At 36.8% G+C, this 25,745-nt stretch overlaps 1 protein-coding gene and 1 long non-coding RNA gene across 6 annotated transcripts; one reads left to right on the forward strand and one right to left on the reverse strand.

Moving 5' to 3' along the window:
- Nucleotides 1-14,757: 14,757 nt before the first annotated feature.
- LOC149208374 (uncharacterized) lies at nt 14,758-21,396 on the reverse strand. 5 transcript variants are annotated; one of them, XM_089396032.1, is made up of 4 exons: nt 20,564-21,396; nt 16,781-16,857; nt 16,049-16,184; nt 15,580-15,717 (listed from the first exon to the last, which is right to left on the reverse strand). In XM_089396032.1, exons 1-3 carry the CDS (start codon nt 21,099-21,101, stop codon nt 16,074-16,076), a joined length of 726 nt encoding a protein of 241 aa, XP_089252158.1. In that variant the 5' UTR covers nt 21,102-21,396; the 3' UTR covers nt 15,580-15,717; nt 16,049-16,073. The 5 variants fall into 5 exon arrangements, 3 of the variants coding, with proteins under 3 accessions (XP_089252157.1, XP_089252158.1, XP_089252159.1); XR_016252740.1 differs by lacking the exon at nt 15,580-15,717 and adding an exon at nt 16,487-16,660 and having other exon boundaries at nt 20,564-21,384; XR_016252739.1 differs by lacking the exons at nt 15,580-15,717; nt 16,049-16,184; nt 20,564-21,396 and adding exons at nt 16,601-16,660; nt 17,065-17,526; nt 17,672-20,557.
- Nucleotides 15,711-16,243, forward strand: LOC149208375 (uncharacterized). The gene is made up of 2 exons (XR_016252741.1): nt 15,711-15,987; nt 16,078-16,243. It is a non-coding gene; the product is annotated as an uncharacterized LOC149208375 (long non-coding RNA).
- Nucleotides 21,397-25,745: the final 4,349 nt, after the last annotated feature.

Consider the following 25,745-nt stretch of genomic DNA (forward strand, 5'->3'; position numbering starts at 1 on the left):
AGACCAAGCCCAGTCATCGGTTGCTTTGCACAATTTTAAAATGGAAGACACTCTGATTGCTCTGCGCATTTCTGGAGAGTAGCACAATGCCTTGATGCTTTGCGCTATTCTGGATAGCAAGGTTAGTTTTCCTCCAGTTATGTGAAATTATCCAAATAAGCACAAGAGCCAGTTGAAGACCAAGTCATGGGATGTCAGCTTGTGAGTGAAAGGAAAACAAGTTAGCAAACACAAGTTGATAAGCCAAGAAACTCAACTGGAAGCATATGTACCTAGGAAGTGCAAGACATGTTGCTAAGGAAGGTTGGTAGGGAGGCTCCAAAATGAAGCTAAGGAAATATTTTGGAGGATGGTTGTAGCCGATACAACATTGATAACACACTGGTAGAACTCTAACTCTTTGAATGGACCTTGTTTCGTGAAAATCAAGTTTAACTCCTCTGGAAGTATTGTTCAATTCTCTGATCATTGTGGTTTCCACACTAGATTGAGTGAAAGATGTAGCACTTACCATGCTCTTGATTGGTCAACACACATTCCAAGCCAGGTCAACTTAGTTGTTTCAATTGGGGATGAGGGGTATATTGATGCGCAATTAATATGACTATAAGAGTTTAAGTTTCATCTCTGGTGTTTCTCCACTGCCAGCAGGCCTGGACAGTACGCTGGCAGAGTCATGCAGGAACACAAGCATCGCTTTTCTGCCAGTGAGCCTGGTCAGTACCCCGACGGAGTTACTTTCATCTCCTCTCCGTGCAGGAAGCTTTTCTCTTCTTTTGCCTTATTCATTTTTTCATAATTTTCAAATTTTTTTTTTCATTTTTCAAAGAACTGTGCATAGGCACTTATTTATTTCAGAGGAGGAAGAAGGATCACGACTTATTGAGAGAAAAAGAGGTTGTTCCTTCAAAGAAGTATGTTATTTATACCTCTGACATAGTTGTTAAGGTTTCCCCCCTCACCTTACTCTACTTGACTGAGTTGAAAAGGATTAATCGAAAACAACTGACTAGAGTAGGTGGTACTAGTTAGAGCGCAAGTGTTGTGTTTTCACCAAGATTCACTTCGAACAGAATGCATTTTCCATTGGTGTATCATTGATTTAAGATAACAAGTCTGCATAAAGAGAGAGGATGCCCGATGACCAAGTGTTGATATTTTACAAGTCCTCTTGTACTTTACCCTGCTTGTCTTAAGAGTCGCACATAGTTTCATGCAAAACTATCCTACGTACGTAAACAAGCAACACGACAATAAAGCAAAGAGAATAATAAAATGCGAAAGAAAAGAAAGTAATCAAAGTAGGAAAGCAAGAAAACAACAAAAAAATAAAGAAATAAAACATTCATGCAAGCAAATACTACTCCTACTCCTAAGCTAATGATGCATGGGTCTGCTCACGTGAAGTGATATTTCCAATGCAGGCACTGGTGAATTGGTTGACCCATGTTGGTGAAGGCATGGTTCACGAAAAGAAAAGTTAAGTGAACCAACAAACATGAAAGATATAACAATGAATTCCAACACACTCTGAGCTTAAACTCGTCCACAGAAAAGAAAAGAGTGAAAGTGCATGACAAGCACTATATGGACTTACCATGGTGCTGTGATACACTGCATGTAGATGATAAGCATTGCACTCTCTTGACTGTGACAGACAAGAAAACATGAGAAAGAGAGACAACTTACGTCTTTCAAGTGTGCTTGTTGTGTATGACTCCTCTAAAGCATGAGCAATGGGATCATGTGATTTGGGTGGAGGAAGTGCAATATGTGTGTTGGATTGATCTTCAATGCATACAGATGAGTGATGAGGAGCCTTGGGTACTTCAAAAGTTTCCTAATCAGAAGTGAAACTAATCTCAACACAACGAGGGCCTGACATAACCATTAAATCGGGTTGAAGTGCCTCGACAGCCTATGGGGTTTCAACTTCAACGAGAGATATATCATCATAAACAAGTGCCCTTGAAATATCAACAACAATTGAATCAGCGTGATCGAATATAGGAGTAAAGAGATCACGACAATTACGATCAAAAGAATCAATGAGTTCATTAACATTCTCATGATCTGATGAATCATATAGATGGGTAGATGAGAAGCAAGAATGTTCACCCTTTGCCTTTCTGGAAAAAGTAGATGAAAAATCGAGTGGATTTTCAATGAAAAATTTGTCCTCTCTGTTATAAAATGATGCACTGACATTGGGTGTGTTTTGCAAATGACCAGAAGTAGATGCATTCATGAATGGATTTACACAAGGAAAATCAGAGATAGTAGAATCACCAAAGATGTTAGGAAAAACCGCAGGAGGCGCAGACAGAAGGAGATCATCCTTCACCGCGGGTTCAAGATCAGATTCCCAGTCAGACTCATTGTGAATGAGAGCACGGGTTGGTTGTGCAACACCAACTCCATTGATGAATTGATTCTTGTTCACAACAGGTGTAGAGTCCAGAATGGAAGAACACAAGACAACATAATCTGGAGGATCAATAGAATGCGGGGACAAAGGTTGGGGTAACAAGTGCATGTGACAACCCATGGGATTACCAACAAAATCTCTGCAGAAATTAAGAGTAGTGAGGGTGGGAGAATGTAACAGTTGAATATTATTACGTGCACACTCTCCCATACCACTCTACAGGGGTGGAGATACTTGATGAGGGCAAGGCGAGCAGTCAGTTGTGATAGAAACTGTGTCCTCTTGTGATTATGTAGCTCCATCACCAAAGTATGTTGAGGGGGGTTTCAACTTTTTATTCACTTTAAGAAAGAGTGATTTGTGACAGATGTACTCATATATGTCCATAAGATATTGGAATTTCATCTGAATTTTCGGAGCTTAAAAAGGGAGTAGACGAAAGCACGCCAAAAATTCCGTTAGCGATTCATGCGGGGACTTTCGTTGTTTTAACATATTCTTATCAAGTGCTTCAGGATCAAAATGATGAAAAATAGATTCTATTAGATCATTGAACTGCTTGAATGAGTGCATGCAATTGGGAGGCAGTTCACAACACCATAGTGACAGGAATTCATGAAGTGTGTGTGTAGGGAACACACTGACCTATACTTCATCAAAACCTTACACATTCTCCATGAATGAAAGGAAGTCATGTAAGTGCTTAGGCCAGGCCACTTCACCTTCACCATCATATGTGAGTTCAGATAAGTCATTAAAGAACCCCTTCTTGACTTCAAAGGGATGTCCATTGGACAAACATTGTGGAGGGTTAACTATAACAATATCCATGATAGATGTGCGAAGATTCAAAACAGGATGTGAGGACTCATCTTGTCATATGGCCCTCCTTCTAGCGCTCGAAATGCTGATGGTGCTCAAATGTTGACGGTGATGGACCTACCAACATGTCAGGGGATATCCCTGGTATGAAGTCCCAACTAGACCTCACACTGTTTGTTGTAGGGGTCCCAACAGTGGGTAGTACGGTATCGCCTTGACTGCGGTTACACACAGAGGTAAGTAAGATGTCCTTGTTGGAAGCAAGGGTTTGACCTTGCAGTAAGTCAAGGAAGATGTATGAAAGGCTATAACACATGGAAGGGGAGAAGAGTGTGCCCCTTAGAAGGCTCTGATACCATGCAACTTGAAAGGGAACACATGAGATGAAAGACATCCCAAGATGGAAAGTAGGATAACCGACGATCAAAAGTGATGGATTATACCAACCACACACTTCTATAAGATTCTTACAAACACATATGGAATAGTCCATACATACATGCGTAAATTACAGCTACATACATCATTTGAGTAACCAGGATAGCCGAACTACAATAACAATATATGCATGAAACATGTTTCCTTTGTTATATTAAAAGAGTGAAAGATCCAATCATACATACAACCATGACAACCACTAGCCCTGATAGTGGAACATTACAGTCATTGCTGCCTGCTCCTCCAAAGAGATGTACTAGCTCTGCACTGTGGAGAAGCCAAGGCTCGTAACAATACACTCTAAGCTTTCTCTAAGTTATACCTATGAGAAGCTTGGCTCCCAAAAGCCTGTACAATGAGTTATGACGTCCTATATATAGAAAAGGGTGAGGTGACCCTTCAAATTCCCCATTGAGACTCTTCAACTACGCTCATGACTCTTCAACTTACACATGACTGTTTACATTCTACTATTGACACTTGGTCTTTCAATTTGCAACATGTTTACAATACAATCTGCACATGTACCCATGTCAAGAATAAGCTTGAGTAAGCCACACAAGACATCTCTAAGACTCGGACAACTGTGGGAAGGCCAACTCATCGACATCCTCTTGATGATCGATGGTGGTGAACTGATTCCAAGCTTGGTAGTTTGTTATGGTGTCCGCGTACTCTGTGCTGACATCCTTCTAAAAGTGAAGTCTTGCCTCCATTGCACCTGGGTACACTGATTTGGCACCTCTGTCCAACTCGTTAGATAACATGCGCATCATGGTCTTGAGTACAACTATACCAATGACATATTGGTGCATAATGTATGTGCTCATCTGCAAGTCTACGCTGGTGGCTATGCACATCAACTAATCGAAGTACATGTCGAACTTGAATCAGACTTGGTTCTTTACTTTCATCTCAGCAAGTGTGCCAATGGATGGGATTTCATGCGTGTGCACAATGACATCCATGTTTCTGAACACTTGTGCATGTGAAGCCTGTAGGATGGTGATGAGTTGTCAGAGTTCCTCATAATTCTGGATTTGACTTCGGATGTGTGCCTTCAACTCCACTACCTTTGGCTTCATCACCTTTGGCAAGTGCAACGGGGCTCCCTTGTACCTCATTGTCCATATCTTCATTTGATCGACAAAAGCGTGTATGTCTGACAAGATGTGTGCTCTCCTAGAACAACACTACTGCGAACCATTAAGATGGACAACTAACTTATGCACAATGACGAACCTGAAGTACAAATTCCACATGGTTGTCTTGAGAGATGACACTTCATCAATTATCACTTTCTTCAACTCTGCCCTAGCAGATGTTGTATCCTACTCTTCTCCCTGCTTGGCCGCTTGTAGCTCCTTAGCCATGCGCTTGTTCTCATCTATCAAGAATATTACACTTGAGCTGGTGGCTTCGACATATGCCTTTGTAGCATTGGCCAATGCAGTTAGATGTCTGCGCACATCAGACACGATCACTCGTTAATCAAACTATGCAGGAAATACATGGAAATCCAGAGTGGGCACTCTATGTGACTGCACAACTCTGTGTTGTGACTCATCGAAGGATATGTTGTGCACATCTCCTTCCGAATTGTCCTAAAGGATTTCAGTGTCTCCTTGATCTCTTGGGACTTTCTCTACTCCCGGATCTGATGAAGCTAATGGGGTAAACCCTTGGTCCTTAGGCATGAGGTCAATGTCCTGAGCTAGCTCAGGCTGAACCACATCTGTGTCCATCTATTCCAACACATGTTCGATCTCTTGAGCAAAGTCCTACTCCTGCAACTGCTCACCCTGTTTTCTATTTTGCAGTTGTTCGGATGAATCAATAACTTGTATGGGTGTAGTTTCATCAATGTGTGCATGCTGCACCTCTTGTTGTTCCTGTTCCTGTTATGCTTCCTTCTCTCTTCTACGCAACTCTTGTTCTTCCCTTAGTTGTTTCTTCAATTCCTTTTATGTCTCCTCCATCTTTTGCTTCTCCCTTTGTCTTTTCAAAATCCTTCTGTCATGTTGTCGCCTCTTCACTTCAATCTCTAAAGTTGTTATCAATACAAGAGGATTTCCTTTGAACTTGCAGCTTTTCTCTGCCTTTGCAATGTCGGAAACCTTCCTCTCGCGTTTTTCAAGCACATGTTTGTTGCTCTCTCCTACTACTGATATTGCTACTCTCTGGGATGCTACTGCCTTCTACGTTGCTAATCATTCTACAACCATTCTGACCGGTTCATTGAGCCTTGAGAAGTTATAGTAGTATCTCCAAGGGTCTTCCTGAGGCCAATGACACGACTCATGGATCCAAGGATGATACACTCTTATACAGTGGTCTTCCACTAAGCCATCCATGTCATACATATTGAAACTTCTGGTGTCAAAGTGGATCTCTTGAATTCCTCCATCTCAGCCTCATCCTGCTTTATATTTTGGATCTCATACAACCCGATCCGCAAAGGAAGAGCGGGCCAAGGTGCTTTCTTCTTCCTGTGCAGTCTTGCTAACAAACTTGTCGAGATGTGGTATGCAACCTCTTACATGACCAACTTATCCATGGAAAACTTTTGTAAAACATGCAAAGCCTTCTCCATACTATACATCCTGATGAAGGTGCCAAGGGGTGAGGCATACCAATCTGCTATGTTTACCAATGTCTCCATCACTGCCTGTGACATGCGAGGTGGATCTTATTCAAATATCATCCTGTACACCAGGGTGATGAAGTGGTTTGATAGTTGTATTATAACAACATGGAAGCTGCATTCGGAGCACAACCTGCAATAGGTGTTCACAGATGTTTTTGAAGGTATCCATGCCCAACCCAAGTGAGGGAACTGCTGACGGGCACCAATTGCATCAAGTATGTAAGAGGACATGAATAGCTTTGCTTGTTGAACTTTGGGGGGATGTCGAGCATTTGTTACTTATCCCTTCTTCTGGAGAGCCAACATGTCAGCCCAATTGAAAGGTCTTCTTTCGTTCGCTAGATGATCCAACACAATCACCCAACTCTATGAGAAGGTCTCTTTGTTCTCTTGGTTGTATAAGCGTCATGCGAAGATGACCAAGAGATGATAAGCCTTCCACAATATCCTTGTCTTGTAAACTTGGCTGGGTGTTGTCCTGAACTTAGAAGGCTCTTTCACCCACCTCTTGAAGATGTCTCTTGATTTTTCACTATTACTAGGCCTAGTGAAGTATGCATCCATTGTGATCATCCGTTGTGGCAAGTGATACACCACCTGAAATTCCTTTTCCATGAACTTAGCAAGTTCTATTCCACTGGCACTGCTCAACACCATTGTCTTGAGATCAATATGAAAGAAAATCCAATGGATCATGTCCGCGCATGGAAATGCAGGATACCTACATGCAACCTGGTAAAAGCCATACTTGTGTATGTTGACATAAACTCTACATTCCTCTAGATTCTCCTCAAAGGTAGCTGAAAATATGTCATTGATGTCCTGCCATTTGATCTTGATGGTATCTTCATAGATGGGCAAGCTCATAGACACTTTCTCAACCATATCTCCAGTTGCGCTCTCAATGGTATCCTTTGACCCTGCTCTCTTGGAAGCCATTGTACCTCTACTTTTGAGAGACTGTTGAACACCTATGATACTTGGAGACAGAGAAAAACTCATGGCAAGCACAATGTCAGTTGAAAACCAAAAGAAACTTGAGGACTAATATGCAACACACGTGGGTGACTGACTGGAAGATTTGCACAATTTTCACTAGGAGGCTCATAGACTGATTGCCAAAATTATGCAGAAAATAGTTTGGACTACCAGTGAGCTAACTGACTACTAAAGCTGCGTAGAGCATAGTCCAACATGGCCTGCTAAGGACTGAAACTGTGCAATGCATAGTTTTAGTCAGCATGACTACAACCTGGGAAAACTTCATTGCGCAATTCTAGGGGCCAAATGAGGCACTTCCTCTCAGAATTATGTAGAGCACACTCTGGGAGGCCATTGTGAGGAAATATCTATGCAATTTCTGGGAACAAGGTAGGGCCTTCCATCCCATAAATGCGTAGTGCAAGCTGGGCCAACACAATTCAGACCCGCCGACGGGTGACTGAAAACAGTAAGGACTGAATGCATGTGTGAAATTGGGTGCAAATTTGAGTGAATGAACATGCATGCAATCATTGAGTACATGATTCAATAAAATGGGAAAACAATGAAGTGTGTGAAGTGAGTCACCGCCACGGCGACCGTTAGTGCATAAACAATGTCATGCATGCAACAACAAGGAGATGCAATTAAAAACTTGAAACAATGCTTCTACAAGATAACATGCATTAAAACGTCAACAAGCTTTCAATAAAACCAAGCAAACAACATTCAAACAAACCCAAACACAAAAAGCGACAAAAAAGCAGCAAAAGACATGAAAAGCAGACTTACTCGGAAAAAGGTGTGCTAAGTGTGCCGAAGGTTCCTAGATGTTATGGGGAATGCCAGAGCTCCAAGATCGATTTTAAGAATGAGATATGAAACATCAAATAAATAATTTTGACAAGAAGGAGGTTTCTGACGCACATGCCACAAATGTAGGAAAAAGTGACACTTAGTGGGAAGTTTCTAAAATGATTTTTGCATGTAACCCCCAACTCCGAAAAATAGATCCCTAAAATATAGGGATGTTTTTTTTCTTTTTCTGGAAAAATCTGCCCATGCATGCAAAGCAATATTTCTCAATTCTGGATGGAATCGGTCAACTTGGGAGCACATGCAATAGACTGCAAGCCTCTGGATGACTTCTGCACAGTTTTTGTGTTGAGTAGTGATCCAGATTTAAGCAGGAACGCAACAAATTACAGAGATAACCATATACACAAAGATGCAGCGGAAATAATACTTCATTTCATTAATGGAAAATACTGACATATGCTTACAAACAGAAATGGCAATAAACTAGCTAGGGCGATGGTAGCTTATCTCTGAGAAGAGATGTGATGGCTACATGCCTCTGAACTGTTCTGAACTGTATTACAATGAGGCTCGAAGGCCTATTTATTGTTGAGAAACAATGGAAAACCCTTCACATACCGAAACCTAACCCTAGAAGATGAAACGCCAAATTGTGGGCCCCGTTTGGGTAAATTGGTACATCAATTTCCCGGGGTCGTAACTTTGGCATACGATCTCCGTTTGACGCGTACGATAGCTCGTTAGAAAGATCTATCCGAGTACTACCACTTTGGGAGGCAACATTAGGGCTCGGTCGCCCCAGAATTCCAAAAAAAACGTCGTTTAGGGCCTCAAAACGGCTCCGGAAGTTCAGGACCCGAAAAACTGCTAAAAATAGTAAACTGTGCTACAATTAAGGAAACTGAAAATGCTGAGAAAGACAATGGTGGGGGTCCAGGTGGACCTGGCAGGTGGCCACCAATATCCACCTGGATCAAGTAGCCCTTGCTTCCCCTCAAGCTTTGCACAATTTCTGGACTGAAGCAAAGGCTTCCAGCCAAAACTGTACAAATTTGAGAGCAAGCCCAACGATGGGACGCTCTGCATAGTTTTCAAAGGGAAGGGAGTCTGCTTGCTCTGTGCATTTCTGGAGAGCAGTAGACTGTCTTGATGCTTTGCACAATTCTGGAGACCAAGCCTGGTTTCCCTATAGTTCTGCTCAATTCTCTAAGTGAGCACAAGAGCTGGTTGAAGACAAAGTCATAGGATGTTAGCTTGCGGGTGAAAGGCAAAAAGTTAGCAAACACAAGCTGATAAGCCAAGAAACTAAACTGGAAGCATATGTACCTAGGTAGTGCAAGACATGCTGCTAAGGATGGTTGGTAGGGAGGCTCCAAAACAAAGCTAAGGAAAAATTTTGGAGGGTGGTTGTAGCTGCTACAATAGGTCCCCAATAACAATTTGGGAGTATAAAATTAAATATTTAAAGACAACCATCAAGAAATTGGTCAAGGAGAGGAAAGAGGATAATGCATCCAAAATTATCCAACATAAAACCTCCTTGAAAGGAACTTAAAAGAGAATAGAGCAAGACATTGTAAAGAACTTCTTCTCCAAGAATGGAAGGATTTTTAATAATATCATAAAGCCCTTAAAGAAGAGGAAGAGGTGTAGAATCTTGAATCCTACAACCTTTAGCTTCAAGCTTGGGATATTAACACACACATTTTTCATAATCAAGTAAAATATTTCCCATGGAAGAATAACATTGAAACCATTTTGGTAGATGTCACCTAGTCAATGAATTTGGAAAAACCAAGAAAGAAGTGGTCTCCCATTACAAAATGCTCTATTTTGAGCCACAGGTTTTGGATGCAATTGTCATTGTGTATATAATAGAGGGAATTATGCCATAGATATCCATTACAAAACACTCTATTATGACCCACAGGTTCTGAATTCGATTGTTGTTGCGTATATAATAGAGGAAAATACTCCACAGAGGAAAACACAGACTTTCAGAAGGAAGTAACAAAAGAGGAAGTCAAGACATGTTTTCCCTATGTCGGAACAAAGCACTTAGCCTAGATGATTTCCCAACTCATTTCTATCCATTGTTTTAGGAGGTGATCAAGTTCAATTTAATAAGGAAAGTAGATTGTGTGTTCAAAAAATTTGCATATGGCTCCTACTTAGCCTTAACGCTCAAGGAGGTCAGTCTGTCCTCTTTTGCTAGATTTTGGCCAATTTCTTTGTGCAACTTCTTATACAAAATAATCTCCAAAATTTTAGCGCAAAGATTGAAGCCTATTCTCCCAAAACTCATCTTAGAAAATCAGGGAGCATTTGTTGGGTTAAAGGAAAATTATTGATCACATTGTGCTAGTGCTTCACTAATCCTCTTGTTTAGTTGGTTTTACATTTAATGTTGGATTTAGTGGGTCTCTGATCCTTTTGTTTGGTTGGTTTTGTATTTAGGTTAAGATTGAACTTTTTGAGCTAATTTTATTGTTCTATCAAAACAAAATATAATTTAGCTTTTCCAAAATTTTGTGATGTCAATTTAACTCATTTCTAATTTAGAGTATTTTATGGAGAAAATATTTTTAAAAAATAAAAAATGTATTGCAACAAATAAAGGATGTATTTTGTTTTATAAGAAAAAAAAGAAAAATGTATATGCGTATTAAAAATTAAAATACAATTTTTATATTATTATATGTTAAGGATTCTCAAATGTAATCTCTAATCATTACTATTATATTTGAGAATGGTTTTTCCTTATATTTGGTGATTTTGTAATTTATCTTTGTAATTTTTAATAATTTAGACTCTTGTGTGTTAGTATTAAATTTGTTCTACTTCAAATAGGGTGACAAGATAGTTTGAGGACATTCCCGATGGTAGCATGATATGGAAGCCAACTAACCGTAAGAATATGAAATTAAGGTTATAAAAGGGCTCTTTAACATTGTCCATTGACCACTATTAGTTTAACATTGACCAATGAAATTTATAATGTTTATTTTTCAAAACAAAATATTTTTTCAATATTATTAAAAAACTAAATTTAAAATATTTTAATTATATATATATGAACTTTTTTTATAAAATGACATCCCACATAGCCAGGCCCTTTGGCACACTAGACTTTGAAGAGATACCCAACCTGTGAACGCCTTTGACCGGTCAATCCCTGACCTCCAATTAGACATTAGAAACCATTATATTTCAAATGTTATTGTATATACATTTAGATGGTAAAAGAAACCCTAAAACACCTCTTAGTGATGAGCTCATGGATTGAGCAAAGAATAATTACAGAAAACCAATGCAATATGGTGCATGTCAACATTTCCATATATATCTTCTTCAACTTTAGTTTCATTGTTTCAACAAACTTAATTTCTAAGTGTTTACTTGCTTGATTCATTGTCTTCCCTTTTAGCTTGTGGTTATCTATTTATCCTCGGTGCTTCTATGAAGGCATCTAATTGTCGGGACAAACTCACTAGATTTATATAACCCACCCATGTCCTACTTGCAACCCTCTACTTTACCAATTCCTTCCCATTCCACCCCACTCCTAGCCTCCTAATTCCTCATGCTTTTCAAATCCTTGTTTCCTAAAACGCTACCTTTGCATCACTCTACATTCATCTACACTTCTATTGGCATGTATTTGCACCCTTTTGGTGCAAATGCTTGTATACTTTGTTTGGATTCTTTTGTAAACCTAAATAATTGAAGCTATGTTCCTTCTAGTCCATGGATACAATTTCCCATGTTCACAAGAACTGAGTTTGAATCAATTAGATAGCATGTTCGACTTGTTAATTTCTCTAGGTTTATACTATGTCTAATGAGAGTTATTTAATTCATTTATTCATATTGTCTTTGCAAGGGGTTGTAATTGTTGGGTACAATTATTTACCCATTAATTGCATCTCCTATTGCAATGATATGAGATTACTATTTCTTAAACCTTTCTCCATATTTGAAGATGATAAATAATTCCATATGATGAACCTCGTCCTATGGTGAAGTTTTCTTGGTATGGATTTGATGAGGAAGAGATCTCAATGAAGAAATTGAGAGAGAATTAGGAATTGCATCCTTAAACTACATGGAGTGTGAGGATTTAATCTTTAATGGGGAAGAAGCACATTCTTCTTCTAATATTCACACAATATGCAAAAACATGAAGATGATGAAGGAAATGAACAAATATATTGGATCTTATGTAGGGAGCTCAATGTATTAGGTGGGATTTATTGTTATGGGTTTGATTTTAAGAAACTATATGTCAAGAAATATGTAAAGGGGGTGAACCAATGAGTGGATAAGACAAAAGTTATGGATCAACATTCCATAGCTATCACATGAACTAATTTGATATTTGAAAGGAGTTTGGACTTTGTGTGGTTTCCCAAGAATCATCACATGAGCTATTGTCATGTTTTAAGGGACTAGTTGAATTATGACATCATATTGAAAAGCACTATTATGAAGGTTCTACCCACTCAACTGTTACATGAATGGTTGCACTGAAACTATATTTAGATGAAACTTTTGTATACTTAAGGTAGGTACCTAGGGTATTCAATAGATAGGTCATTCCTTGTTTCATTTTCATGGTATTAGAGTTTGGTTTCTTAGAGATGAGTTTCATTCATTTCAAAATTATGTTTAATTAGAATCCTAACCATTGTATGCCCTAAAATAGCTAGCTATAGAGTGATATCTAACCCACACGAGTGTATCCCCTAATAGTTGGTGTCATTTGATAACCCATTTGGGGTACCCCTCTAAAACATTTTTTGGAAACTTGCATATAGTTAAGGAAGTGGTTGGTTGCAAGTCACTTCTTATGAATGTTTATTGACCCTCATAAAGGTGGTTAACAATAGTTTAATCTACAATATATTTTTTACAATGCTTCTTAGCTTGGATCTAAATATATATTAGAACTTAAATAGGTTGAAGTTGCATCAAATATAAGTCTATTTGGGATCAATAAAAAACCTTGGGTTATATGGATGGGTGAGTGCGAGTAATATATTGACTATGTTACTTTAATTGCCAAGATAATTTGATGGCGCTTCATAATGCGATTTCATAAAGTGTTGGCCCAATCATTATGTCAACCAATGTTGATCTATGTAAAGGATATACATTTAGCTACATCTATCCTAATACCCTAAGATCTATATTTTAAGTAAACTAACATGATCAACCTACCTTGTACACCAATACAATGATTCCACGTTTACATTGTACTTGGAGGCACATTAGTCATAAGTCAATGAAACTTCAACAATGATGCTAACTAGATGAAAATGTCTACTACTTGCAAGTGGACATGTACTTCATCTAGCAAGTACATGTGTTTTCCTTGTTGTAGGCATCACTTTGTTAGGGTAGTTTGTGTTGTAGAACTTCAAAGGAAAATGGGTTTTACTTGGATACCAAATGACTTGATCAACCAACATTCATAGTGCACAATTTTTTTAGTGTTGACCCCTCATTAGGTCAAGGGATGTAAATTAAGACATCATTATGTTATCCAAACTCTACTATTATACCCAATACCTTTTTGAGATCTAACCCCAATTAGTGAAAACATGCACATTGCATATCAAAATGACTCCAGTTATATAACGAGAAAAGATGTTGAGCAAGATGGCTCAGATGCTTTAATTAATGAAGTTGATGATGACTCTTCCAAAGATCAATTCTTATTCCACATCTTTTAGAAATGGGTTAGAGAATAAAATATGTACAGATTTGAGGGACAAGTAGACATACAAATTAGAAAAGTGGAAAACTAAAGGCAACTAGACACCAAATGAAAGTAGAATATTATGCATGAGACTATGTGGTGAAAAGCATTATCCTTCTTCCTTGTGTTTTTCATTCCTTAAATATTTATTGCTAGACTTTTGCTTGACACAATTCCAACATTATATAGGAGTAATGGCATCTTCATGAGGCCCCCTTCTTCCACACTTTCCTCACATAAATTGCATTTAAATAATGGTATAACCATAAAAACATATGAAGCATTGCATGTCTTTGATATTGTATTTCATTTTCTCTATAAAATCATTACAAAATAAACTTAGTTTATTTAAAAGTTTTGAAAAAAATATATTTAAATTAATTTCATTGTGGTTTATAGCCCAAATTACTCCAACAAGTTACCCATTCACAATGGTTTAAAATAAAAATAATAATAACAATAATCTAATTTTGATATTCTAGTATAGCCAAACATCAAGTTATTGTATGAGGCCCTCTTGTTTGTAAACAAAAAATTGCTTCTACATAACAATTTCATTATTTATATTACCAATAAGTATATATTCTACCATTTCAAATTCAAATCTATATCTTACCAGAAAATGATTTGTTTTTAATAAATAAGTCCACTCAAATTATACTTCATATTTAAAAAATATTCATTATTATACAAAATATGAAAAAAAACCACCCTATATTAATTAAAATTAATAAATAAAATATCCATTATTCCAAAGATCTAATTTTTCAGAATAACCAAATATTATAAAGGCTATTTCTGAAATGTGAGGAATTCCATAATCAACCAATCTCATTAATTCCAAGAATTCCAGCTATAGGATTGTTAGAATCAACCAATGAATTATATTAATCAAATAATAAAAAACATAGCATTTAATATTTTATAAAAAAACCTCTCAAATAATTAAATTTGGAATTGAGAGGTACCCATTCAGAACGTAAAACAAAATGTCATTACATAGTTTTCCTGTACCCAAAGCAGAGCCTCCTCTACATTATTGGGAGCTCATCTTTAGATGATGAACCCACAACTTTCCATTTCAGAGCATTGAAAAACGTCCATTGAGAAGAGCTGAAAGAGTACATAATCGATGAAAGAGTGTGCATAATTATTAGGAAAAAAATCAATCCTGGAAGAGTACGTCTGCCACGATGGAAGTAGCAGCTCAATATATAGAAGTCACCGATCATGATCGATGAAAGAGTACGTCTTTTCCATTTCAGAGAGCAATGAAAAAACGTCCATTGAAGAACCCCAAATTTGACATTAACAGGGCATTGAAATTTCTGAAAAATGGATAACGATTCATGGTGACTTCAAATTTTGAAACAATAAGAACTGTGAATTTCCTGCTCCATTTCTCAGACTTGCTTTAAAAAATAATTTGACCAGACAGTTTTCAATCCTGGTAGTATCCTCTTTTCTACCATCACTGTTTTAAGTAATCACAATTTGTTTACTGTGTGAATTTCAACATTTTTCAATCTATTAAATACCCTTTTACCTTACCTGTTTTAAGCAGTCACGATTTATGATCAAATGACAATTTATCTAGGACAAAGATAATTACAATTCCCCTTCCAATTCCTCCTCTGTAATAGGTCTCAAATTAATACTCTATTTATGAATAAACAACACACAGACAACTTTGCTTTAAAATAACACCAGATAAATATATTAACATATTATTACAATTGAACTACTGCAGTGTTAGCTGCCTGGTTTCGCTTGAAGTATCCCCATGTTACCATCGGCGCGCTGGCTGCTTCAGCACCTATCCTGTATTTCGATGACATTACACCTCAAGATGGTTATGACAGGGTTGTGACAAGGGACTTCAGAGTATGTTCATGGGTTTGTTATTTCCTTCCGAGATCTATATATTATCATGTTCATCTGTTGATCTGTGATAGTATTGTGGTTTTGTGTGGCACAGAATGCGAGTGAGAGCTGCTACAATACAATAAAAGAGTCATGGGCAGAAATAAATAAAGTTGCGTCACAGCCTGGAGGTTTGGAGAGCCTAAAGCACACATTCAACACATGCAGGTAAGAGTGTTACCCAATTATCAAAGATCCCAATTTTATTCAAACAGCGATGGCCACTTACAACTAATGAAACCCATTTCTGGATCTCAGGGCTTTCGACGCAAGCAGTTTGATGGATTGGTTAGCAACTGTATACGATTCGTCTGCGCAGTACGGTTCTCCGCCCGTGAAAGAGGTAATGATAATATAGTGTTCTCCTGGAAAACAATTGGGCAAAAGTCAGAAAGATGTATTTCCCTGGTGTGAATGGCATAAGGGAACATTTGGGATTTCGATTTTAGAATATTTGGGAATTTGATTTTAAAATATTTTGGAATTTGATAGAAAATTGATTTAGTTACTCTCACTTAATTTCAAATATCTCTAAAATCTACATAAAAAATCAAAAATTAAAATTAGAACTCTTTGGAATTAATTTAACTTTGGGTGCCATATTTGGCTGGGTATGGCAGATATGCAAGAGCATCGATGGCTTTCCCAAAGGCACAGACATCCTTACCCGCATATCCGCTGGATCAGCCTTTTACTACAACTACGACCTTGAAGGGACATCCTCCACCACCAACAATACTTGTCTCGATATTCAACAATATCCTAATGAGGGATGGAGTTGGCAGGTTCAGAACTTATTTTTTCTAATTAATATCAAGCAAGCTGAAGTAATGAAATAGTCCTGCAAAATGGATAACGATTTCATTAACCTGGGAGATGAACCGAGCATTGAGAATACTGAAATATGGATAACGATTCATGGTGACTTCAAATTTTGAAACAATAAGAACTTTTAACATGCCTGTGAGAAAAGACTCATTGTTCGAAGCTCCTGGGACTGTCTCGGGATTAAAGCTCCATTTTTAAACCTGCAAAAATCTGTAGAGTATCGAAAATTGATTAGTACATACTGGGAATATACTTACAGTCTGTTTAATCAACTGTTGAAAAAGCATCTAAATTTCATATTCAGGGTAATCATAAATAGATAATACATGGCAACATAAATTTGTTTGAAATTTTTAAAATAAAAAATAAATATGAGATTGAAAAAATAATGATAAGATTGAAATATTTTGTACTTACAATTTTCACACTAGAATGTAGAAGAACTTTGGTCATTTGATGTTATGGAATTTATATTTGGTGCATTTGTATGGCCAAGTAAATTGGATATACTTCTTTTTATAGCAATTGTTTTTGCCACCAAATCTTCTTTGAGATTTTCCAACACTATTACCACATCTCTCATAGTTGGCCGTTCATCAGGTGAATCTTTTGAACAAAGTAAACCAACTCGTAGCAAAGAAAGTAGACAATTGTGTATATTATTTTCTTCAAATCCAGCTCCATCCTGTGCACTAAACAGATTGTTGTCAATCACCTCCTTAACTTTGTTTGGAAATGCTAGGCTCACCCACTTGTGCATGTTTAGGTCTCCAATAAACATGTTGTTGGTTGGTCGTTTTCTGGTAAGCATTTCCAATAACATAATGCCATAGCTGTAAACATCTCCTTTGGTAGAAACTCTCTCACCCAATCCATACTCTGCATTAAAGGAAACCTCAATAAATATTTATCTCACTAGTGTATACAAAATTGTTGATGAAAAATGACAATATTTATCTCACTAGTGTATACAAAATTGTTGATGAAAAATGACAATTAAAACTAATTTTTAAAAAATCCATACCTGGAGCAATGTAACCCATAGACCCTTTCAAAGTAAGTGTTGAAGTAAGTGAATCACCAAAGTCTGCACCAATCAATCTTGCAAGACCAAAATCTGTCACATGGCCTATCATGTCTTCATCCAACAACACATTGCTGGGTTTTATATCACAATGCACTACTTGCACATGAGAATAATGATGTAGATATTCAATGGCATGGGCCACATCAATGGCAATGTTTAGTAGTGTTTTTAATCCCAGGCCACACACTTCCTCATCATTGTTGTCATTTTTGTCATGATACAAATGCTTCTCTAGGCTTCCGTTAGACATAAATTGGAACACTAAACCTTTGAAATGGAGGTTGGAGCAGGAGGTTATGATTCTCACCAAATTTCGATGTCGAATCTTTTGCAAGACAACACACTCTACTTTGAAACTCTTCTCACCCTGGTCATTTTGCAATTGGAAAACTTTCACAGCAACAATTGTGCCATCACTCAAAATTCCTTTATAAACAGATCCAAAACTACTTGATCCCAACAAGTTGCTCCCGGCGAATCCATTGGTTGCTATGTGAAGCTCTTGAAATGAGATCCTTTTGTGCTCTAACTTTTGAAAAACGGATTCTGAGGAATCAAATCTTTGCACATGTATATTTCGTCTCCAAAGGAACCCCAAAAGTAAGCAACATAGTATAAAAACAATAGCTCCACTCATTGGAAATAGTATTTTCTTCACAAGTGCAAAATGACTTCTTGATGTTGGACATGCAGGTAACATGAATACTTTTGGTCCACAAAGGCCTGGATTCCCAATGAAGGACATGATAATTGTTTGATTTGCAAAAAATCCCGCTTTTGGGATTTCCCCTCTGAGATTGTTGAAAGACAAATTCAAACACTGAAGCATTTTCAAGTTTTGGAGAGTCACTGGTATTGGACCTGATAAGGAGTTGAAAGAGAGATCTAGGTTCACAAGACTTAGTAAAGTTCCAAGTGAATCTGGAATAGAGCCTTGGAAGGCATTTCTAGATAAATTCAATGTTTGTAGTTCACTGCAACTTCCAAGTGTGGGTGGAATGAGCCCAGTCAAGTGATTGGAGGAAATGTTTATAGCCTGAGCCATTGCAATTTTACTAATCTCCATGGGCAACGAGCCATCTAATAAATTCCATGATAAGTTCAAATAGAATTGTAGATTAGAAAGTTTAGCAATTTCTCGTGGAATGCTTCCAGTGAACATATTGTGAGATAGGTCAACCAATTCCAAATTTATATAGTTTCCTAAGATGGCAGGTATGCTCCCTGATAACTTGTTGTCATGAAGTAAGAGTCTTCTTAGTTGTTTAGACGGTGGAAGGGAAATGGGAATCTTTCCAGTGAGTTTGTTTCTACTAATGTCCAAGAGACCAAGTCCTTGTAATTGTTCAAATTGATTGGAGATTTTACCTTCTAATTCGTTGTTTCCTATGTCCAATCTTTCTAATTTTGTAAGGTTTCCAAATGGTGGAATGGTACCATTTAAAAAGTTTCCACTTAAATTTAGAAAGATTAGGCTACTAAGATTGCCAATATGTGGAGGAATGTTTCCTTGTATTTTGTTGTTTGCTAATGAAAAGTAAGACAAATTGGTAGAAAGTCTCCCTATGGAAAGGGGCAAGACACCACTTAGTTTATTGTCACTCAAGTGTAGTTCTTGTAAGTGAGAACAATTGGTAAGAGATACAAGAAAGGGCATGGTTGTGGTGCTACCACTGTCAAGCTCATTATTGTGCAAATTTAGTTTTTGAAGGAGGGATAGCTTACCCAACTCTATTGGCACACTCCCACTCAATTTGTTGTTGTGTAGAAATAGTATTTGGAGTTTGGAACAATTCCCAATAGAATTTGGTATGTTTCCACTAAGTTGATTTCCCCATAAAGAGAGGGTGATTAAGTTGTGGAGCTTAACACCTAATTCTAATGGAATGTGCCCTCTAAATTTGTTTTCGTAAATTACCAATTTAGTCAAAGTGGAGATATTGGACAATGAAGGGGGAATGCTGCCGGACAATTCATTTGTAAAAAGGTAAAGAGTTTGCAGATGGGTGAGAAGGCTCAATTCTTGTGGAATGCTGCCAGTGAGGTGGTTGGTGGAAATTTCCAAGTCAGTCAAAGTGGAGATATTGGACAATGAAGGGGGAATGCTGCCAGACAATTCATTTGTATAAAGGTAAAGAGTTTGCAGATGGGTGAGAAGGCCCAGTTCTTGTGGAATGCTGCCAGTGAGGTGGTTGTTATAAATGTCCAACTGAGTCAAAGTGGAGATATTGGACAATGAAGGGGGAATGCTGCCAGACAATTCATTTGTAAAAAGGTAAAGAGTTTGCAGATGGGTGAGAAGGCCCAGTTCTTGTGGAATGCTGCCAGTGAGGTGGTTGGTGGAAATTTCCAAGTCAGTCAAAGTGGAGATATTGGACAATGAAGGGGGAATGCTGCCAGACAATTCATTTGTATGAAGGTAAAGAGTTTGCAGATGGGTGAGAAGGCCCAGTTCTTGTGGAATGCTGCCAGTGAGGTTGTTGGTGTTAATCTGCAAGTTAGTCAAAGTGGAGATATTGGACAATGAAGGGGGAATGCTGCCAGACAATTCATTTGTAAAAAGGTGAAGAGTTTGCAGATGGGTGAGAAGGCCCAGTTCTTGTGGAATGCTGCCAGTGAGGTGGTTGTTGGAAATGTCCAACTGAGTCAAAGTGGAGATATTGGACAATGAAGGGGGAATGCTGCCAGACAATTCATTTGTATAAAGGTAAAGAATTTGCAGATGGGTGAGAAGGCCCAGTTGTGGTGGAATGGGACCAACCAAACTGTTTTCATACATTCCTAAACTTATCAACAAGGAAAGGTTTCCTAAAGAAGAGGGAATGGTACCTGTTAGACTGTTTGCTCCCAAGTGAAGCTTTTGCAAATGTGACAGGGAAGACAACTCCCCGGGGATATTTCCGCTCAGATTGTTGTAGGAGAGGGCCAACCAAACCAAATTTCTGCAGCTGCTGAGTTGATGTGGTATATTTCCTTCCAATTGATTGCTGTAAAGCCAGAGCCACCTCAAACGAAAGAGGCGTCCCAATTGGGGTGGGATATGACCGTGGAGCTTATTGTGTGAAAGATTGAGTGAGCGTAGGAACGACAAATTACCGAGCGAAGGGGAGATGGTGCCGCGTAGATCCATGCCATCGAGATCGATGGCGACCACTCTGTCTGGATGACGGCCGCCGCAAGTAATAGCTGTCCAGTTGCAAAGGGGGACTGTGGGGCTCCAATTGGCCAAGGAATTATTGGGATCGCTTGTAGTTAGCTTCTTAAATGCCAACAGGGACTGTGCATCATCATGAAATGAATGCGCAGAGGAGAAAGGGAAAAGGAAGAGGAGAAAGAGCGCAGGCAAAGCGAAAGAGGGAGACGGCATGGCGATGGAAATGGAAATAAGGGCGGGCTTCCGGCAGTGGGTATCGTGGGAAGGAGGGAGAGAAGCAGTGTTGCAGTGGGTATGGGGCTTCTGGCAACGAGTATTTATAGGAGAAAGTGCGCGTTATGTGGAGAAACAGTGTAAACGTCCGAGGAGTGTGGCGTGTGCGAGGAGGCGTAATAAGATTGAGGGGCGAAGACAGAATGGCGAGAGCAATGAGGTCATTGGTCTCACAGTCATAGCGGTGTTGTCAAAGTGGAGAGTAGATATATAATCATGACTTGTCGTTGTGGTGAAGCTGCGAGTCCGCCCGGAGAAAGTGAAGATGGGAAAGACAAGGGATGGATGAACTGGATTAATTGAGGAAGGGGGCAGGGATGGATTGGATTAATTGAGGAAGGGGGCAGGGATGGATTGGATTAATTGAGGAGGAGGGCGTGATGATTGCGAAAATTAGTGGGTTTTCCAAATATCAATGGAATGGTACACATACAACGGAGGTCATTTTCATTTTCACTTTCTTTATTGTTAGATAAAATTATATTTAAAAATGTGTGAAGAGAAATAAAAATAATAGGGAGTGTGGCGTGTGCGAGGAGGCGTAATAAGAAGAGCTCCGTGATTGAGGGGCGAAGACAGAATCGCGAGAGCAATCAGTCTCAGAGTCATAGCGGTGTTGTGAAAGTGGAGAAAAATAATAGTAGTTTTTTATACTTATTTTCTATTGCATTTCAACATTTAATATTAAAATATGAAATAATAATTATTATTATTTATTAATAGTCATTTATTTATAAAAATAATTAGTTATTTATTTATTTTTATTATAATTGATATAGAAAATAGTTTATATTTACTTTATGTTACTTTTCAATATTCAATTGGAGAATATGAGAAAAAAATAATAAAATATTAAAAATAAAATTGATTGTTTAAGTTTACTTTGATGGAAAAAAAGAAATAGATAGATTAATAAAAAAATAAAAATAACTGATTAATTACTCACTTTTTATATGACATTTTAATCTGAGAATATTAGTAGGAAAATGAAAAATTTGTACAAATTAAAATAATTAGGTATTTATATTTGCAACTTATTAGATTAATAATTAATAATTTTTTGTTTTCTATTCATTTTCACATTGAAATATGAGTGAAAAAAATATTTATTTTTTGTAAAAATGAATAAAAATAATGAAAAATAATTGATTATTTATACTATTTAAAAAAAATTGTATAAATGAATAAAAATAATGAAAAATAATTGATTATTTATATTATTTTTTTATTGGATTGAAATAAATAAAAAGTTTGTACAAATAAATAAAAATGATAAAAAGAAATTAATTATTTATACTCCCTCACTTTTATATAAGTATGTCGACATTTTATTGATAATATATAATAGTCTTATATAAATATATTAACATTTTATTAATAATATATGGTTTTATTAGTAAAAAATAAAAAATAATTAATCAATTTAATTGAAAAGAAAAAAGATCGTAGCTATCTTGGAGGTAAATCTTAACTTTTTATTTGTGCATCCTACTAATAATATTCTACATTATTCTATGGATTTTAAATCCCTCCCATCCACCTAATAATTCTTGATAATTATAAAAGCCCTATTAAAAAATATAAACTTCTATTAAAATAATTATTAATAATTTTGAGTTTATTTAATGATTTATTTTCAAATAATTAATTAACTTGATTTGATTTATAGAGTAACAGTTCTATCTATTATATTATTGTATGGTTTTATTGTCTAGCCATCAAAGTGATATCAAAACTCTAGATAACCACCATCATTACACCATAAATTAAAATTTGAAAAATATAAATAATATTTTTCTTTTAATATTTTCAGCGGTGGGATCCTCAACAACTTTTTTTCCCTTTTTCCACAAGTAAAAAATGCTCAGACTTTCTCAAGGGTTACAAGACACATGAATAATTATCACATTTAGAGAGTTTAATGGTTGTTGTTGTATGTACCAACAACACTGCAAGCTCACATATTGGCATTATTTATAAAATTCAATCATTTCATAAATTTTGATAAAAAAATGTTGTTATAGCATTGACCAATGCAATTTATAATATTTAACATTGCAAAAATTAATATTTCAATATGGATATGCCTCATATATTTTATGTCATTATTTATAGATATTCTTGCTATATTTGTTGGTGATTTTTAAATGAGTGTAGTGACTTTTTATTCTTAAACTTTAAAAAGGAAGATTGTAAATGCTAAAAGAAAGTCAAGGTCAATCCACACCATTCTTCATGGAAAGCAGATTAAGAAACATAAAACTCTTTTAACAATTTTGCACTAATTCTATCCAACCCACCTTGATGCACTAGAGCTTTGAGGAGATTAGAACTTGGCTTACTAAAAGCATCATCAAACATTTTCAAGTGAGTTTATTGTGCAAATAAAATAGACGTAATTTAAATATCTCCACTCTCTCTCTTACTGTAGCAAGTATCATGTCTTTGAAATAAATGCCACCTAGAAGAAAACACGTCAAATGAATATTCAAAAGATGAATTTGTCAATCTAGGTGTTACCATTTATCTAAAAATGTATGCATTATTGCGAGCTTCAAAATCATAGAGGTCTTCTAATAATGATAAGTAGTGCGGGCATATTGAATTCTCAAGCCCTCAACACGTTTTGAGACCAATGCAAACATTTAGAACTAGAATAATTTTGATGGATAAAAAGCACACTAACCCCTACAGCTTGACATCAGATACATTGTGCATCCTTCATCACAATCGTTAGGGTAGAGGTGACAAATCGAAATTAGTGCGATATTACAAAACTCAAGTTCTAGCTGAATCAAAAGATGCATGGTCATCGCCTAGAGAAACAAAGTCTCATAAGCCAAAGTATAAATCAGAATGACCAATTCAAATCACAAAAAATATTTTGAAGATTACACAGCATGAATATGCATAATTCAAAGGAAGAATGATAGATCACTAGCCTATCATTTTTCATACAAAATTCATTCTATACCAGCTAACAATTTCCGCAAGTAAAGTAAAAAGAGATCAGAATGAAAAACACTTTAAGAGACCCTACAGATCTAACATTAAGTACACCACGCCACATAGTAAATGACAAATTCAATATACTCACTCAACAAATAATAACATACCCTAATCTCATCAAATCAGAGTAGTGTCGAGTTGGTTTTGTGGCCAACCCAGCTAGCTCACACCCTCTATCAACAATTTAGTTCACACAGAGATTATAATCATAAAATGTATAACATAATTAAATAAAACCTAGTGTGAAGTGCTTTGATTAATATTTGAAATCTCAGCCTTTACATGGTGCAGGAAAAGATCAGACTCCAACAAACAGAGGGAGTGATCCACATATTGACTATACTCGCGTAATGTTACATTGAAACCATCTCTCCCCAGGCTCAAGGCCTTCTTTCAATTTATATATATCTTTACATTACAAATCAGCCTATTTACAAGCCAATCGAGTACAGAAGGAACAAATTACAAATCGTAACAATTTTCCATGGATAAAAGTCAGATATAGTTCTGGTGCAACTAAATTTCAAATAGAGGAGTTGAATCTGGTACATGAGGGACTATTTTGGTAAATCACTCCTCTTTTCTTAGCCTGTGACTGGTGGTGAAAACTAATTGCAATGTTGACCAACAAGCGTTTCCCAAAATATCCTCGCACTGATATTCAAACTTCGAAGTAAGTAATGTCCTCTAAATTTGAATAATTGAAGTAGTCTACATATTCTTTGCCTTTAGTGCAGGAATGTGAGTGCAGGAACTTGATGTGTGGTGCAGGAACCCTTCAAAGTGTGGGTAGTCTATAACTTATAATAAACTAGTGCAAGAATCCTCATGAGTACATGAATCCCAATTGGTGCAGGAATATGATGCATAGTATAAGGAGGTGAGTGCAAGATCAAGGTCTGTTGGCATATGCATAAAAAGGTAATCAACTAAGTTTAAACCTGCAAACACACGAACTATTATTAATGATGCTTTTAATTTTTAAATCTCATTAAAACAAGGGAATCATGGAAAATAGTAAATAATTACTTTATTATCTCCAAGAATGCACAAAACCATGACAATAACCATTCAAACTAAACAAAATCATCAGGGATTTTTGAGTAAAAGGTGATATAAAGAAAGAGAAAACAGAGGCCTGACATTCCCCCATGTTGATCATTTTGCATGTCCTCATGCAAGAAAAGCAGTTGTTGTACTATCGCTCCTTGCAAAAAAAAATTTATTAAAACATCTATGGATGACCTTTACACTCATAATAGTGTTCCTGCAACTCTGTGTAATCAACATTTCCTTTGCTAGATAGAGCTTGTTCTAAAAAATAGAGTGTCTGTTGGACTCTTTATTTATTAAGATTGATTTCAAGAAAGTCTAACACAAGGGCTACCATAGGAATACTAAATTGCAAGGATGGTGTTATTACTGAATAAAATATCCAACTATTAAAATTTCCACGAGTATCTTAGGGACAACATTGATCATAAGTTTTACTTTAATATCCTCATTGTAAATATAAGTGACATGATTTGAAATTCATGGTGTTAAGAATAGACAGAATAATACCTTCCCACAGTG

Source organism: Pinus tabuliformis, chromosome 1_2 (genome assembly GCF_031772625.1).
Source record: "Pinus tabuliformis cultivar Carrire ecotype Pingquan chromosome 1_2, CPIR1, whole genome shotgun sequence".
Taxonomy (NCBI): Eukaryota; Viridiplantae; Streptophyta; class Pinopsida; order Pinales; family Pinaceae; genus Pinus; species Pinus tabuliformis.

What these genes read in the sequence shown, in the direction of transcription:
- LOC149208374 (XM_089396031.1), bottom strand. Translation starts at nt 21,101, where the DNA reads ATGCCGTCTCCCTCTTTCGCTTTGCCTGCGCTCTTTCTCCTCTTCCTT. An exon ending in GGGAGCAAACAGTCTAACAG is followed by an intron (nt 16,858 to 20,563) that starts GTACCATTCCCT and finishes GATACTCTACAG; the next exon opens with ATTTTTGCAGGTTTAAAAAT. An exon ending in CAATGAGTCTTTTCTCACAG is followed by an intron (nt 15,225 to 16,780) that starts GCATGTTAAAAG and finishes TCCATTTTTCAG; the next exon opens with AAATTTCAATGCCCTGTTAA.